The sequence below is a fragment of the Chelonoidis abingdonii genome, chromosome 2, assembly GCF_003597395.2.
Source record: "Chelonoidis abingdonii isolate Lonesome George chromosome 2, CheloAbing_2.0, whole genome shotgun sequence".
Lineage (NCBI taxonomy): Eukaryota > Metazoa > Chordata > Testudines > Testudinidae > Chelonoidis > Chelonoidis abingdonii.
In genome coordinates, this window is record NC_133770.1 from 174731547 (window position 1) to 174746595 (window position 15049).

The window sequence follows — 15049 nt, forward strand, 5'->3', positions numbered from 1 at the left end:
GACCATGGACGCAAACAATCGATTTCGGGATCCCACTGTGGACGCGCTAAACCGATTTTATTAGATCTGTTTTGTAATATCGGTTTAAGCTAATTCGAAATAATCGTGCAGTGTAGACGTACCCTAATAGAGTAAGGAGCCATGTTTGCAGCAAAAAGATAGCAGGTAACTGATGTGGTTGTGAAGACCAGGCTGGGCATGAAAAGAGGTGGACTACTGGTCCTTGTGAAACCTGTGCAACAACCAGTCACTCCTGAAGGGAACATTGCACCATGAAGAATTGCTTATACCAGTACACATATGCCCATAGTGCTACTGTGCCAACAATAATGGGAAACAACTATGGTGGAAGTGGAGAATTTTCTTGATATCAGACAAAATTAAGTGGCAATTTGTTTTAATATATTTTTATACCTACCAAGTTATTTTGGTAATTGCTATAACTTATGGTTGGTGGTTTTTTTTTTTTTTTGCAATCTAGAAGCCAAACTTATTAATACTCCCTTTACTGCTGCTATCCTGAAATACTTTAAAGATTGATCTATTTCCTTTTCAATATTCACCACCACTTAGGGTTCTTGCATCAAGAAATTAATGCTCCAGTTCATTTAATGGGCCCACACAAACTAACAATTTCGAACCTGGCTGCCTAAAGTTAGGCTCTTTAATATTTTCAAATGTGATGAGTAGTAGCATTGCCTATGACTGCAGAGGACTTCATGAATGTGCAGAGCTTCAAGTCAGGCTATAGATTAAAAATCCCTAGATATGGAGTTAAGAATGTAACTTAAAACAAGCAAGGTTGAAAGTTTTGGCTGCAATCTCGCATGGGCGCAGAGTGAGTGTAATACTGCCTACATATGAATACTATATCGCTGATAACTGAACACAATTTAATCTATTCTAATATATAATTGATGTAATTGTAGTCTCCCTATATTGAGCCAATTGTAAATTAAATGGCTTTTACTAGCACCATTATCTTAATTTTCCCATCAGATAATGTAGAGTTCAACAAATCTCAGAAAGTTGCACAAAAATATATATTTTGCCCTAGATTTTGGCATACAATGAGCTCAGTATAATCTCATTTCTACTCTTGCTCATGTTCTTTTAAGAAAAAAGAGTATTTTATCTTTCAGTTCTCTATAAAACAAAGGGGATGGGTAGCTATTAGACACTCCCTTTCGTTTAGAGGGCCATGAAGAACAATATGCCTCATTTAACCAGTTCTCCCAGATTTCTCGTAACAGCAGGATACATCTCTGTTTCAGACAAGTTATCAAGAGCAGATCTCTTAAATTCATTCAGGTCTTTCTCTCACTTATCCTATTAAGTCTTCTCCGTTTGATATAATCCTGATTTATTTTAGGAATTAGCATATTTCAATATTAACCCTAACACCAGTATTATAGGCCATATTATCATCACCTCTACACATTTGTTTTTATTTACACAGAAATTCCAGAATTATATATTAACTTTGTTTTAAATCAGTACCCATTATGGTTTTTACATCACAACACAGATGAAACTTCGCAGTTAGAACTTTAAAGGTTTAAAAATAATAAGTGAATTTCCCTACTAACAAAATACAAAGACAGTCTCCATTCATTATACTCAATTCTTCAGTATCTTGGCATTGTGGAGCTTTTTATCCTTATTTGTTAGGTTTCACCAGATGCCAGTGCTTCATTGTTGCTGCTTGTAATCCTATGTTCAGAGACTTCCAGAATGTTTCTTTGTTGCTAGAGCTTGATATCTATTTCAGGATTTTTATACCTAAATATAAAAGTATCTGAAAGGCTAGAATGAAATTCCCAGCAGTAAAGGATCATGGATCCTTTCAAGACCCTTTTTATTTAACCTCTCGAAGTACCTAGAGTGTAGGCAGACAGATCTTTATAAGTTTATATTGTGTCCTAGGAAAAAAGCCTTTAGGTCAGTTCTCCAGCTTCTCTCATGATAGCCTCTTTCTGATGATAGCAGTACAGCCTCACTATGAAGTCTCTTGCCATTGCTAACCTCGGCAGAGGTTAGAACACTGTCACTTAATCTCATCTGCTCTCTGCCAGTCAAACTCAATGGAATTACCAAAGAACCACCTTTAATTCCCATTGCTCTTTTTTAAATCCAATTTTGCTTTAGCCTACTACTTTGATCAGTTCCAACTGCAGTTTTCTCCTACTCCTGTCTCCATGATAGAAACTCTACCTTCCAAGTCTAACTTACTAATTCCCAAATATTTGCTATAAAAAAAAGCAGTCCTCATGGCTTTAAAACTCTGCCAAACAATTTATCTTTTGTTAGGATGTTCTTTTCCCAACCCAGGCTTGTTTTGGGTGTCCTGGGAGCCACGTTGTCTTCTCCACTTGCAGGTGAAAAGCTTTGAGTTCACAAGAGTAGGTTTTTTTGGAAAGCAACTTCTCAAATTTTGAATTTATTTCAGGAGTAGGTAAAAGGCTTACTTTTTGTAGAGAAAGAAGGCGATTTTTCTCAGAGATCAGCTGAGACAATCCTAGCCCATAGATATCACATTCTACAATTTGCTTTGATATATATTAAGATAAACAAACAAACCTCAATTCTGAAGCTTTCTAAATCAGGAAGAAAGCAAACTTTCCCTGTCAGGATTCACCAGTATTGGAAATTTGCATAAGATATGCAGCAAACCACAATGCTGATCCCACACAGGTTCTGCTAGCGTTGTCCTCTGCATCTGTGCCAAGTTTCAATGACGTGAATGGGCACTCATATGCCCCTGCTAACTGATCTCCCTGTCAGATCAGGGCTACTAAATGCTTTACAACAACTTTGGTGAATGAGGAAGTATTAGTTTATAATAAGGCTGATAACATGGAAGGCTTTCTTGCACTTAGAATGTTCACTGCTACAATGCAAATTTTATTTTAAAAAGTTTTCCTTCAAAATTTGCTCCTAGAACATGAGTAGGCAACCTGTGGCACACAAGCTGTTTTCAGTGTCACTCTCACTGCCTGAGTCCTGGCCAGTCGGGGGGGGGGGGGGGGGGGGGGGGGAATCTGCATTTTAATTTAATTTTAAATGAAGCTTCTTAAACATTTTAAAAGCCTTATTTACTTTACATACAATAGTTTAGTTATATATTATAGACTTATAGAAAGACACCTTCTAAAAACGTTAAAATGTATTACCAGCACACAAAATCTTAAATCAGAGTGAATAAATGAAGACTTGGCACACCACTTCTGAAAGGTTGCCGACCCCTGTCCTAGCATAACACACCTCTTGTGTTACTGTAAGTTTAGTTACAATACAAGTTTTACAAATCCACTGAAAAGATGACAATTGATTTCCAAAGTTTGAGTGCAACACTAACAACTTAAACGACAAAAACTTGTAAACCATAGGCTCAGGTGTTTAAATATGAAGAGACTTAAATTTAGAACTTCAGAATAAGTATTTTTGTTCCTTCATTTATTTTGAGAAATACAAAACATGAGAATTAGTTTACAGTTCTGGCACAAAAGCTTTTAAAGCAATAAACTGGAGATGGGATAGGTTTTAAAAACAGCATATACATTGTTACCATGTAAAAGTGCCTAGCAAACTAACATGTGATTTACTATTTCCTTCTTAGTAAATATTAAACCTACTTAAATTGCACATCAACCAGAATTTTAGTTAAAAAGTATACTGTATAAGTAGTCTAACATTAAAGCAGTAACTAGAAACTAAATGAAATGTAAGGGAAACATTTTGGCTCAACTATCAAAACTTAAATTGAATGTCTAAAAGAATTCAAATAAGGCATAACATTTGAGTCTGGTTATAGCATTGATTACATATTGTTAATTTGACAAAACAGTGGTAAAGAGTGATTTGTTTTAAATTCTTCAGAGACCCGTGGCTCTACTGAAAAAAATTAGATGCAAGTATCTTGATTAAATTTAGCTGACGACAATCTGTAGGCTGTCAGTCATCTTTTCCACAAGATTATAAAGTATTCTTGTTTTTAACTCTCTCCTGATGTTTACAGCTTTATGCTAAAACCTTATTAGAATCCCTTAGCTCTATTTATTTCCAGATTAGGCTCTTTTGACAAAAGTAATGAACAACCGTAGAATCCTAATATATATGAAAATATCAATTAATTAACTAAATGCACTAGCTTGCACTAACAAAACTATGATGTTTAAAAATCAAATTCTTTACTTACCTGGTTCACACTGGTAAAATAGATATAGGGTTTAAGCTGCAAAGCCTTACTTAGCTATGGTTGTAACCCTGTAATGTAGATGCAGTCTACGGTGACGGAAGGGTTTCTTTCATTACTGTGGAAACTCCCACCTCCTCAAGCAATGACAGCTAGATAGATGGAAGCATTCTTAGATTTATCTACATTTAGGGGTTAAGATGGCATAAGTACAAACACTCAGGGATGTGGATTTTTCACACACCTGTTTGTCGACTTAAATTTTAAGTGTAGACTAGGCCATAGTCAATGGGACTACTTACAACATGCAAAGTTAAGCAAATGCACATCTCTCTGCAGGATTTGGGCCACAATATGTTAAATAAGACTACTGAATTAATTTAAGTACAAACTTTAAGAGCAAGCACCAGACTTAATTTGGAGTCTTCAACCAGTATTTTCAAAACTTGTTAGTGACGGCTACCCAACTTACGATACTTTAAACAGGGCCCTATTTTCAGTTTAGGTACTCAGCACTTTCTGAAAAAATGGTCCTTAAGACTTAAAAGTTCACCCAGAAATGGAGTAACCCAGAGTCCCTAGTTGCTTTTGAAATCTTGGCCTTCAGGCTTTTGATACAAGTCAGAAACCTGATGTTAGTTTTAGCATTTTGTCAGAAATACTAACTCACTGACTTGGTATCTGGTTTCAATACTTATTTAATCTTATTCTTGATTTATATTAAGGCTTGGTATAATATACATACTAGTAAGATACATCGGGTCCTGAGAGAGAATGGGCTGTGATGACTTTCAATAAACAAAGCAAACAATGACTCTGGATGTTGTTGTAAATGCTCCATAATACACAATCCATAACAAACAGCACAGAGCAACTAATGTATATGCAAAATAGCTTCTTCTGCTGTGAAACTCAGCCGTTTAGAATTGTAAGGATGCCTACTATGCTCAAATCTATGCATTCTTCTGATAAGAGGCATGCAAATTTTACATATTTAAAGAGGCACTCTGGTAGGTTGGCCCCCAAATCTAGGCTTTGTGCATTATAAAGCCTAGTATATACACTCAGTCTCTTAATGAGAAACTGTTTAGACTGTCAGTTTGAATACTCTCCTATAGGGTTTACAGAGCAAACATTAAAGCACTGTGCTAATGCAAGAAACCCAATAAGTTAAATTGACTAATTGCACTCGGGAGGGTGAGGGGGGGATAGTATCAATGTAGAGTTGTGTGTTTGAAGTTATTCCAGTTAATAATGCAAGATAAGAAAAAATATTTTAGCATATAGTGTCCCCTTAAACTATTCTTTTAGATGAGGGATATAGAAGACTAAGAAACAGTATCAATTTCACCCAATATTTGATGAATCTTTATTCCTGTGGAGGAGGTGAGCATGACAAATGTTACCAGTTAAGGTTTAAACTTTAAAATATGGATTGTGACTAAAAAACTTGACATCTAACAATGTAGCAGTGCTAACAAATATGAAAGATGCAGCTTTTGCAAAAGAAGACTCATAGGCACTTACTGTAGTAGTCCAACTGAACAATATATCACAATCTCTTTATGCTATCATTGTTATGAACTAAGCATTTTCAATGTTAGAAACTTAAAATTGTTAGAAAATAATTGGGTTCAGTGTAGTCTGGCACAGATTTGAAGCAGTCTTGATTCATATGTGCATCTAATAAAAACCAAAAGAGTGGAGTGTATTTTTAAACCAGACCTTGTCATCCTAACAAATATACTCACAATCCAGGGATAAATTAATCTGGAATGCCATTTTGACCCCCCCCCCCCCCCCGAAAGCTACATTCCTGCTACTGGAAGAGCCTAGCATTTTAAATTAACATTTTAATTACAACTGATTCTATCAACTATTTGTTTGGCTCATCGTTTGCAGTTTTTAAAAATGTGCATAATGGCAACATTAAGCTACCTTTCTCTCCTCAGCTCAACTGACAGATAAAAGGGAATACATTAGAAAATTATACATCAATTTAAAATTAGATTGTGGCTTTCAGCAATTTTAACTACTTGTTGTTCTAATGGTTTGATTTGTTTATAAGGTATTTCAGAAGGCCAAAAAAAAATATTTCCCAGTATTTCTCAGTGGAGAATGGGTTCTTCATCTCCCTTTAGAAGAGTATGTAGCTACTAAAGCATACCTCAACTACTCCCACACTGAGAAGCTTTGGATCATATAGGTATGGTTCCCCCACCTAATGATCCCACAGCCGTAGTATTGCAAGATGAAAGCCATGGATAAGTCTGTTTACTGATTTACTGACAATGGGGAAAGTAATCCGAACATTCAAAGTTAAAATATGGTTGTGGATATCTATTAGAAGCCTAAACTCTGTTCAAGGAGAGTTCAGACTTCTTAGGTTCAATGTGTGATGGTACTTACCCTTATCTCTGAACACACCATCAAAGAAAGAAAACCTAAGTATTTGTCCAGAATTACCAGCAAATAACCCACTCTGAAATTTTACTCTTCACACTTAGTCTCTAGATTCACAAGTGTTTCTTCAAATCAAACCATTGAAAAAACTAGTCTTCATTCATACTTTTGCATAGTTTTGGTATTTCTTGGGGTTGTACTTTTGTTCTCTCTTAACTTCCATTTCAAAGGAACTCATCTATCACATATCCAAGCATTTAAATGAAAGTCTTCAGGTGAGAAACTAAGTCCCTTTTAGCAGCAAGCTGTCCGAAAGTAACATTCTTCTGATTCAGTCAGCAAAGATTATTTAGTTTTATCTGTACTTTCAGATTTTTCCCTTTGTATCATGCAGCGACGAACTATGCTGTCAAAACTTCCTAGGTAAAACAAACCAATGATGCGAAAAATGCCCATGCAAACAACCTGCAAGCAGAGAGAAAGAACTTCAGCTTTTTCAACATGTTTTTTTATTATAGTCTATACCACATGACTGTTTTTACTTAATAAGCAAACACTGAATTTATATTGCTTACCTGAGTGAGGCTGTGAATGAATAAAAGTTTATTAGAGACTTGCCTTGGACAAATTAGTTAACTTATCTGTGCTACAAATTCCATATCTGTACAATATTCTCTCCCCTCATGGAGGTGAAGTATCAAGATTTGTGAAGTACTTGAAAATGTAAAGTATGACTAAATCTTTGTGAATAAATATGGTTAAAAATTATAGCCTTTCCAGATCTTACCTGCTGAAGACCTTCAGTAATAGTAGTGACAGGTGACATTCCACTGGTCAGTACTGATAACATGTAACCATCTGAGCCCATAAAACTGTTAAAGTTTCCGTGCTGGGAAAGAGGGGAAATTAAAACAAAAAAAACAAACAAACAAACAAGAAGGTTACCAAATTTCAAAATTCTCTTTTAATTGTTTGAAAGTAATATTACGAAACAGATTGGTTAGTTTAAGGCTCTTGCTGTCCTTCCATTCCCTTAATTCAATGGGGACAAGTACTGTGAAGTAACAAAGTGATACCAAAAGAAATGTAAGAATTAAAATAAAAGAAGTGTTAGAAATATTGCTCAACTACCAACAGCATGCTCTGCCCACAGAGCACAGAAAGATGACAAAGGAACACTGGTTATTTAAGATGTTTTCCCCACTTATAAACAGGCTTCAAGGACAGTACTAGATTCTTCTACAATCAGAAGACTCTGTAATGCTAGAATCTGAAGAGAATGAAAATACTGCTTGTTCTTTATCAAGGTTAGCTTGCTGAAGGTAGATGCTGTTTATTTGGTACTTCATTTCAAGTAGGGTTAGAGACTTATTCCTTCGCCTGCACAGTATGTGTCAAAATGAGCAACAGTTTTTAGGTACATGTGGAAAATATACCAGCTTTACTTTTTGTTGGGTGATAGTGACCCAAAACACATTTTCTGTTTTGAGCTACAGATTGCTTAAGTTCCTGAATAACGTGTTCAAAATCAAAGTGCACATGGGAAGTTGAACAAATCCAGGGGTTAATGACTAAGGGCAAGAGCCATATTTTTTCATACGTATGTGCACATAACTGTGGACACACACTCTTACCCATCATCTAGCACAATGGGGATCTGATTCCCTAATGTGGTCTTTAAGTACTACGTGCTAGATATACAGCAGAACATCAGAGTTAGAAACACCCCAGGAATAGAGTTCATAACTCTAAAATGTTCATAACTCTGAACAAAACGTTATGGCTGTTCTTTAAAAGTTTACACCTGAACATTGGCTTAATACAGCTTTGAAACTTTACTATGCAGAAGAAAAATGCCGCTTTCCCTTTTTTTAGTAGTTTACATTTAACACAGTACTGTATTTACTTTTTTTTGGGTCTCTGCTGCTGCCTGATTGTGTACTTCTGGTTCCAAATAAGGCGTATGGTTGACTGATCAGTTTGTAAATCTGATGTTCGTAACTCTGAGGTTCTACTGTACAAATGTGAAATTAAGCATGCATAAAGAGATTTAACATTAGCTAGAAGATATAGCCTTCTCAAATAAGTGAGTAGATCTGTCCATCTAACCGTATTTAATTGGTATGATTTGTTTTTACATATGCACATTATGAAAAATGGTATTTGGCTTCCATGAACAAGAATTTCTCAAACAAAATAGTGAAATTGTCCCCAAGAGCATTGCTGCACAGATAACTAAAGCAAATTATCTTAATTTTCAGGCAGCCTCCCTGTGAAAATGGAAAATTACTTCCTTCCTATTTAGTATTGTTACTCTGGATAACCTTTGTGCATGTAACAGAAAGATGACTACCTGTCATGATAATTTGACCCCCTCCCTTTTATTTTATTTTTTGACACTTTTGGACATTCTGAAACAGTGTTCTGTACTGCATTCTCTTGGCCACAGGGTTTACTTTTTTATGCTATGTGGAAATAGCTAAGAACAACTATACAGCATGTGAGTGAAGACTCAAAAAAACCCAAACACACACTTGGTGAAGGTTTAGATCAAGTTTTTAAAGTAAGAAAGGGATAGCCTCTCCCTGTCTAGGGCTATAAATTATACTATTGGGTTGCAGTTGTCAAACTATATGAATAAATTAAGAACTGAAACAAAATTTGACAGTATGTGGCTGCAAGCAAACATGACAACACTATTTTCATGATGTGCTTTAAGGCACTCCCCTTAATGTCCTTTCTCTTTGTGCTTTAAGAATGAAGATTCTATAGGACAAGATCTTTGAGAATAAAGAGGTGCTGGAAAGTCTGTCTCCGTTGCTACAACCAGTGAGATTTTCTGCACTATGATTATTCACAAATCAGATACCTCACACACACTAGAATATTATGAATTTTTGTATAGTTAATTCAGTGTCAACTGATCTCGACCAGAGAAATGAAGGCTTTCTTGGATCTTTCATAGGCACTAGGCAGGTAACCTTTTACTAACCATTTGATGCATGGAAAACATCTTTAATGTTTTAAAACATTCTGAGTCTATTTTGACATGACATTGCTGCATTTTGTTTTGTTCTTAAAAGCAGAAGCTCCAAAGACATGTTAGTTCCAAGAGATTAAATTAAAGATGTTTGGAGGCAGGGTGATGAAAGGGAAATAAATGCTAAAGAATAATATTCCTGTACAACAAATACAAGTAACATTCCACGTAGAAGAAATGTTTTTATATTTAACAAGTCTTATTTACATCTTTAAACAAGTACTTCATGCAACCATTTCCCATCCCATGCTTCCCCTCAAAGACCTTATTTTAAAAATTACTTACTATGGCATCTTTAACAATAACTCTGGCAACCTGTTCTGCTTGGCAAACAGATGAGGCTTCTGAAATTAGTTTAGTCTCTAAAGGCTTTAAAAGAAGATACAGAAGTATTATTATAAATTTGATTATATTGACAGAAAAGACAAAAAATACTCAGTTATTTCTTCTGTCATGTAATTTACCTGTCTTAGACTTTAAGTCAGTAGTCTCCAACCTTTTTACACACAAGATCACTTTTTGAATTTAAGTGCAACTCAGGATCTACCCGCCCTTTCCCCGAGGCTCCATCCACTCCCTTCCTCCTCCCTCCATCACTCGCTCTCCCCCCACCCTCACTCACTTTCACTGGGCTGGGGCAGAGGATTGGAGTGCAGGAGGCGATGAGGGATGCAGGCTCTGAGAGTGAGTTTGGGTGCAGGAGGGGGCTCCAGCTGGGACAGAATGTTGGGGTGCAGGAGAGGGTATGAGGTGCTGACTCTGTGAGATGGCTCAGGGCTGAGGCATGGCCTCTCACCTGGCGGTGCTTATCTCAGGCAGCTCCTGGTCAGTGGCAGAGTGGGGCAAAGGCAGGCTCTCTGCCTGCCCCGGTCCTGCGCTGCTCCTGTAAGTGGCCAGCATATCCCTGTGGCCCCGGGGAGCAGGGAGAGGGTGGGGCAAGGCATATGGCTCTGCACACTGCCTTTCCCTGAAGACACCTCCCCTGCAGCTTCCATTGACTGCAGTTCCCCATTCCTGGCCAATGGAAGCTGCATGGGAGGTGCCTGCAGGAAGGAGCAGCACATGGAGATCACCTGCCCCCTGTGCGGGCCACTTCTTGGTGCGGCGTGGGGCCAGGGCAGGCAGGGATCCAGGATTGATCAGTTGATCGCTATCCACAGGTTGGTGATCACTGCTTTAAGTGAACTGGCATCAGTTTAGGTTCGCTGTACCAAAACTGTTAAGAGACACCTCATGGACTGTCAGATATAACTCCTCCTTTTATAAGGTAAAGGCAATATTTCAAAAACTAAAGGACAACTTCATGAAAAGCTGCCAACACGTTGTTGCTTTTAGTTATTTGTAATATTTTACGATTGCAGAATATTAAATAGTAATTGCTCAAGTGTTTTATTCTTAATTGAAGTTATTAGAATGATCAAACTATATTTAGTTTATATACTGGATATAACTCAAGTTCTATCGTCTGCAGCTTATCCTGGAAGTTTAAACTGCTTTCCATTAACAAGAAAATGTTTTTAGATCCACAGACCAAGAAATTATAGTTTTCTGTACACAGTATCCTTCAAAAATCCACTTTTGCATCTCTTCTCTTTCTTGGGCATTTACAAAATTTACATGTGAAGTTCTTGCACCTCTCAAATGAAGCAGCTGACGTGCTACATTAATGCCTCAAGGCACATATAACTTGGCACCTATCATTTAGATCTCTTCTAATCTAACAGGTCTGTTAAAAGAACAAAAACAAACAAGAGTCTGGCATGCTAGCTCTCAGGCAGATGGGGGATTTTATATCTCAAGCATACTGCTATGAGAATTGCTGCTGAAGTTTAAGTAGCCAAAACTGAAAACTCCAATACAGAAACCACTTTAGTGTAACACTGAGGTTGCAAAGTCAAAACTTAACAAGGTATGTCCATGCTCTTGAAGATCACATGCACAAACTCCATTGTGCATTTCCATTATTAGAGAATCTTTAGTTGCATCACAACAGCCTATTTCAGATAAAGTTGTTTAATAAACACAAGGATCCAGGCCTGTAGTGCTCAGGTGCTCTGAGAGAAGTTAACTATACATTTAATTAGCTAGCATGTGCACATAAAATGCATTTACCTACATGCACAGCTATAGAGATTAGCAAAGATTCGGAGTGGATAAAATCATTTTTTTAAAAAAATTTAAATATAAGGCATTATTTTTTAAAATAAACCTGTTCAAAATTTTATTTCAAATTATGACTTCCTATATTAAGTCCTAAATTTATTGTAATCTATTCCGATCATTTAAATAAAGAAAAAAAAGCTGAATCAGCCTTCCTCAAACTTTAATGATTAAAAGGGTGTGGCTTTTTTAGTTATATTAAAAAAATCACTAGGAAAAACATCTTTACTTTTGAGGTCATCTCAAGCTTTGGAAACGTCACAATGTCACGTACCACATTAAAAATCAATATTACTTTCAGCCTTTACAATGAAACTGCTATTTTACATTTTTTCAGATACAAGTACTTCCACAGATTCCGTTGTGCAGAAAAGGTTTTGGTTACTTTTGGTTTCAATTTAGCCAACAGGTGCAGAGAATATTTTCTTCATTTGGACTAGTTTATTCAAAGTTGAGAAATTGAGTGGGAACAGAAAAAGCAAGAACACTTGTTTTCCTCTTCCAGTCTATCAAAAACAACTAACCAACCAAAACAAAACCAGATGGGAAAGGATGAGATCTATTAATTCTAAAGCTCTGAAGGACAGAGGGGCCAGATTTTCAAAGGTATTTAGTCATCTAAAGATGCATATATGTGCCTAGTGTGATTTCCAAAAGTTCATAAGCAGGCTAGGCACTTAACTGCTATTAATTTCAATTTGCTGTGTTGCTGTAGATGTGTTGGTCCCCCAGTATAGAGAGGGAAGGTGGGAAAGGTGATGTCTTTTAGTGATCAACTGCTTGTGGAAAAGATCTCAGGTCTCAAGAAGAGCTTTTGTGAAGCTTGAAAGCTTGTCCCATCCATCAACTGCAGGTGATCCAATAAAAGACATTACACCTCACCCACCTTCTGTGTCTCAATCTCATTGGAAGCTAGGTATTCAATGAGTTTGGGCACTTCTGAATATCTGGCCCATTGTCATCAGAAAAATCTGTTAATTCACTAACTACAGTTAATATTCCCTTTGTTTAATAAATCAGTTGTAAATGCAAAAGACGTTTGAAACACAAGATGTAAGTATCCAGCACATTTAAGGTAGTTTTATTTAAAAAAAACGTTTAAAAATGCTGGTTTTGTAAATTTAATTAAATTCCAACTCCATCCAAATGCAGTGGAACACCAATCCTTAGTAAAAAACAAAACAAAAAAAACCCACATACACACAAAACCCCGCTAATAGTTATTCCCATTTTAAACATAAAAATGTAAAAATTAAGAATCTAAACAAATGTATGTTAAACTACATACCGTAATTACTTATCTAAGTTTGCATAAATATATTGTACCCTCTTCATTAGCAAAGCATGCCATATTTAGCATAAGCTATATTAGGTCGCAAATCAATACGTTTTAAATGACTATACCAACCAGGGAGAATGAACTGCTCATTAGGAAAATAGCTAAAATATTAATATCAATGATTTTAATTTATTAAAATGTGATTTAAACTGCTTTAAAATCAATCCACCCTGAAAAGACTACTGTACACATTCCACACAATGTCAAATTCTCATCATAACTTTGTAAGCCAAACCCAAATTTCTCCCAGACCCATGAAGTAGTTAACTACTTTCCACAACAAATTTCAACCTTTTACCATTTTTGCTGAACCCAGCCAGAAGTCTGCTCCTGCACAGATGTACATTCTAACTCAAGAACAGCAGAAAGGACTTTGCTCAAACATTAAAGATTCAGCTGTAGTCAAATTCCAAACAGAAGGTGAATGTAAAGTTCTGAACATTAGGAAACAGGACGGGAGTGTCAGTAGCATCACTATTTTGCAAATTCAGTAAAAGCAGCAGTGGATAGTGACTATATGATTCTTTAAAAAAAGGTGTGTGATGTCAGCATGTAAGATTCTCAATCTTTGTTTAACATGCATACCAAGGCCCAAGAGATATTTTTAGATACATAAGTATCTTCTAGTAATAGCTGCTCTTCAACTACAAGTTGTGAAAAATCTGAGTGTTAATTTAAAACAGCATAGAAAATAAAATCCAATAGGAGGGAAGATTCTCTATTTCCAAATATACAGCAAAGTATGCAAACTAGGGCTGTCAAACAAGTAAAAAAAAATCAAAATTAATCACAAGATTATTTATAATAAATACTTTGGATGTTTTTCTATATTTTCAAATATATTGATTTTAATTACAACACAGAATATAAAGTGTACAGTGCTCATTATTTTTAATTACAGATATTTGCACTGATAAAAGAGAAACAAAAGAAATAGTATTTTTAACTCACCTCATACAAGTACTGTAGTGCAATCTCTAGCGTGAAAGTGCAACTTACAAATATACTTTTTTTTTTTTTTAACTGAACTCAAAACAAAGAAACTTTAGAGTCTACAAATCTAGTCAGTCCTACTTTTTGTTCAGCCAATCGCTAAGACAAACAAGTTTATTTACATTTAGGGGAGATAATACTGCCTGCTTCTTATTTACAATGTCACCTGAAAGTGAGAACAGGCATTCATATGGCACTGTTGTAGCTGGCATTGCAAGGTATGTGTGTGTCAGATATGTTAAACATTCATATGCCTTCATGCTTCGACCACCATTCCAGAGGACATGCTTCCATGCAGATGACACTCATTGAAAAAATGTGTGAATTAAATTTTTCACTGAACTCCTAGGGGGAGAATTGTATGTCTTCTGCTCCGTGACTTTTACCTGCATTCTGTCATATATTTCATGTTATGGCAGTCTCGGATGATGACCCAGCATGTGTTCAATTTAACACTTTCACTGCATATTTAACAATGTGCAAAGGGTTACCTAGCAGCTTTATGTTCTTGGGAAACCAGGGCGCAGTACCCAGCCAGTCTGACTCACGAAAGATCTTCCCCCCTCCCCCCAGCCTCCGCTTGAACCAAAACCAATCAGAAGCAAGACTTACAAAAAGCAATGAAAAGGCAGTGCGAGACATACCCAAACCCCTAGAATAAGGGTGTCAGGATTAAGGAAACTCCCTTAGCTTCATTTGAATCAAAGATGTGACAGTGAGGCATCTCCATTACCATACAGAATGGAGAAGAGAGATTCCAAGGCAGGAACCGCATGGAACTCTGAAACCAGAAAAGCAGGGAAGCACTGCATGATGGGGGAAATCGCTGCTCCAGATGTTAATGAACCCCTGCCTGCACACACCCAGCTCAGTGGTTATAAGACCACTTGTAGTAATAAATCCTTTATTGGTATCCAAA

General features: G+C 36.4%; 1 protein-coding gene across 2 annotated transcripts in view; it reads right to left on the bottom strand.

The window, feature by feature from the left end:
* Positions 1-3441: 3441 nt before the first annotated feature.
* The window catches only part of KDSR (3-ketodihydrosphingosine reductase), a 38564-nt gene continuing 26956 nt past the window's right edge, over positions 3442-15049 (bottom strand). Inside the window, exons 8-10 of one of the 2 annotated variants that reach the window (XM_032792411.2) lie at positions 9924-10007; positions 7386-7487; positions 3442-7063 (exon numbers count right to left, since the gene is read on the bottom strand). In XM_032792411.2, the coding sequence (XP_032648302.1) occupies positions 6944-7063; positions 7386-7487; positions 9924-10007 (306 nt within the window). In that variant the 3' untranslated portion in view covers positions 3442-6943. The remainder of the gene's footprint in view (positions 7064-7385; positions 7488-9923; positions 10008-15049) is intronic. The other variant, XM_032792412.2, reaches the window with a different exon arrangement.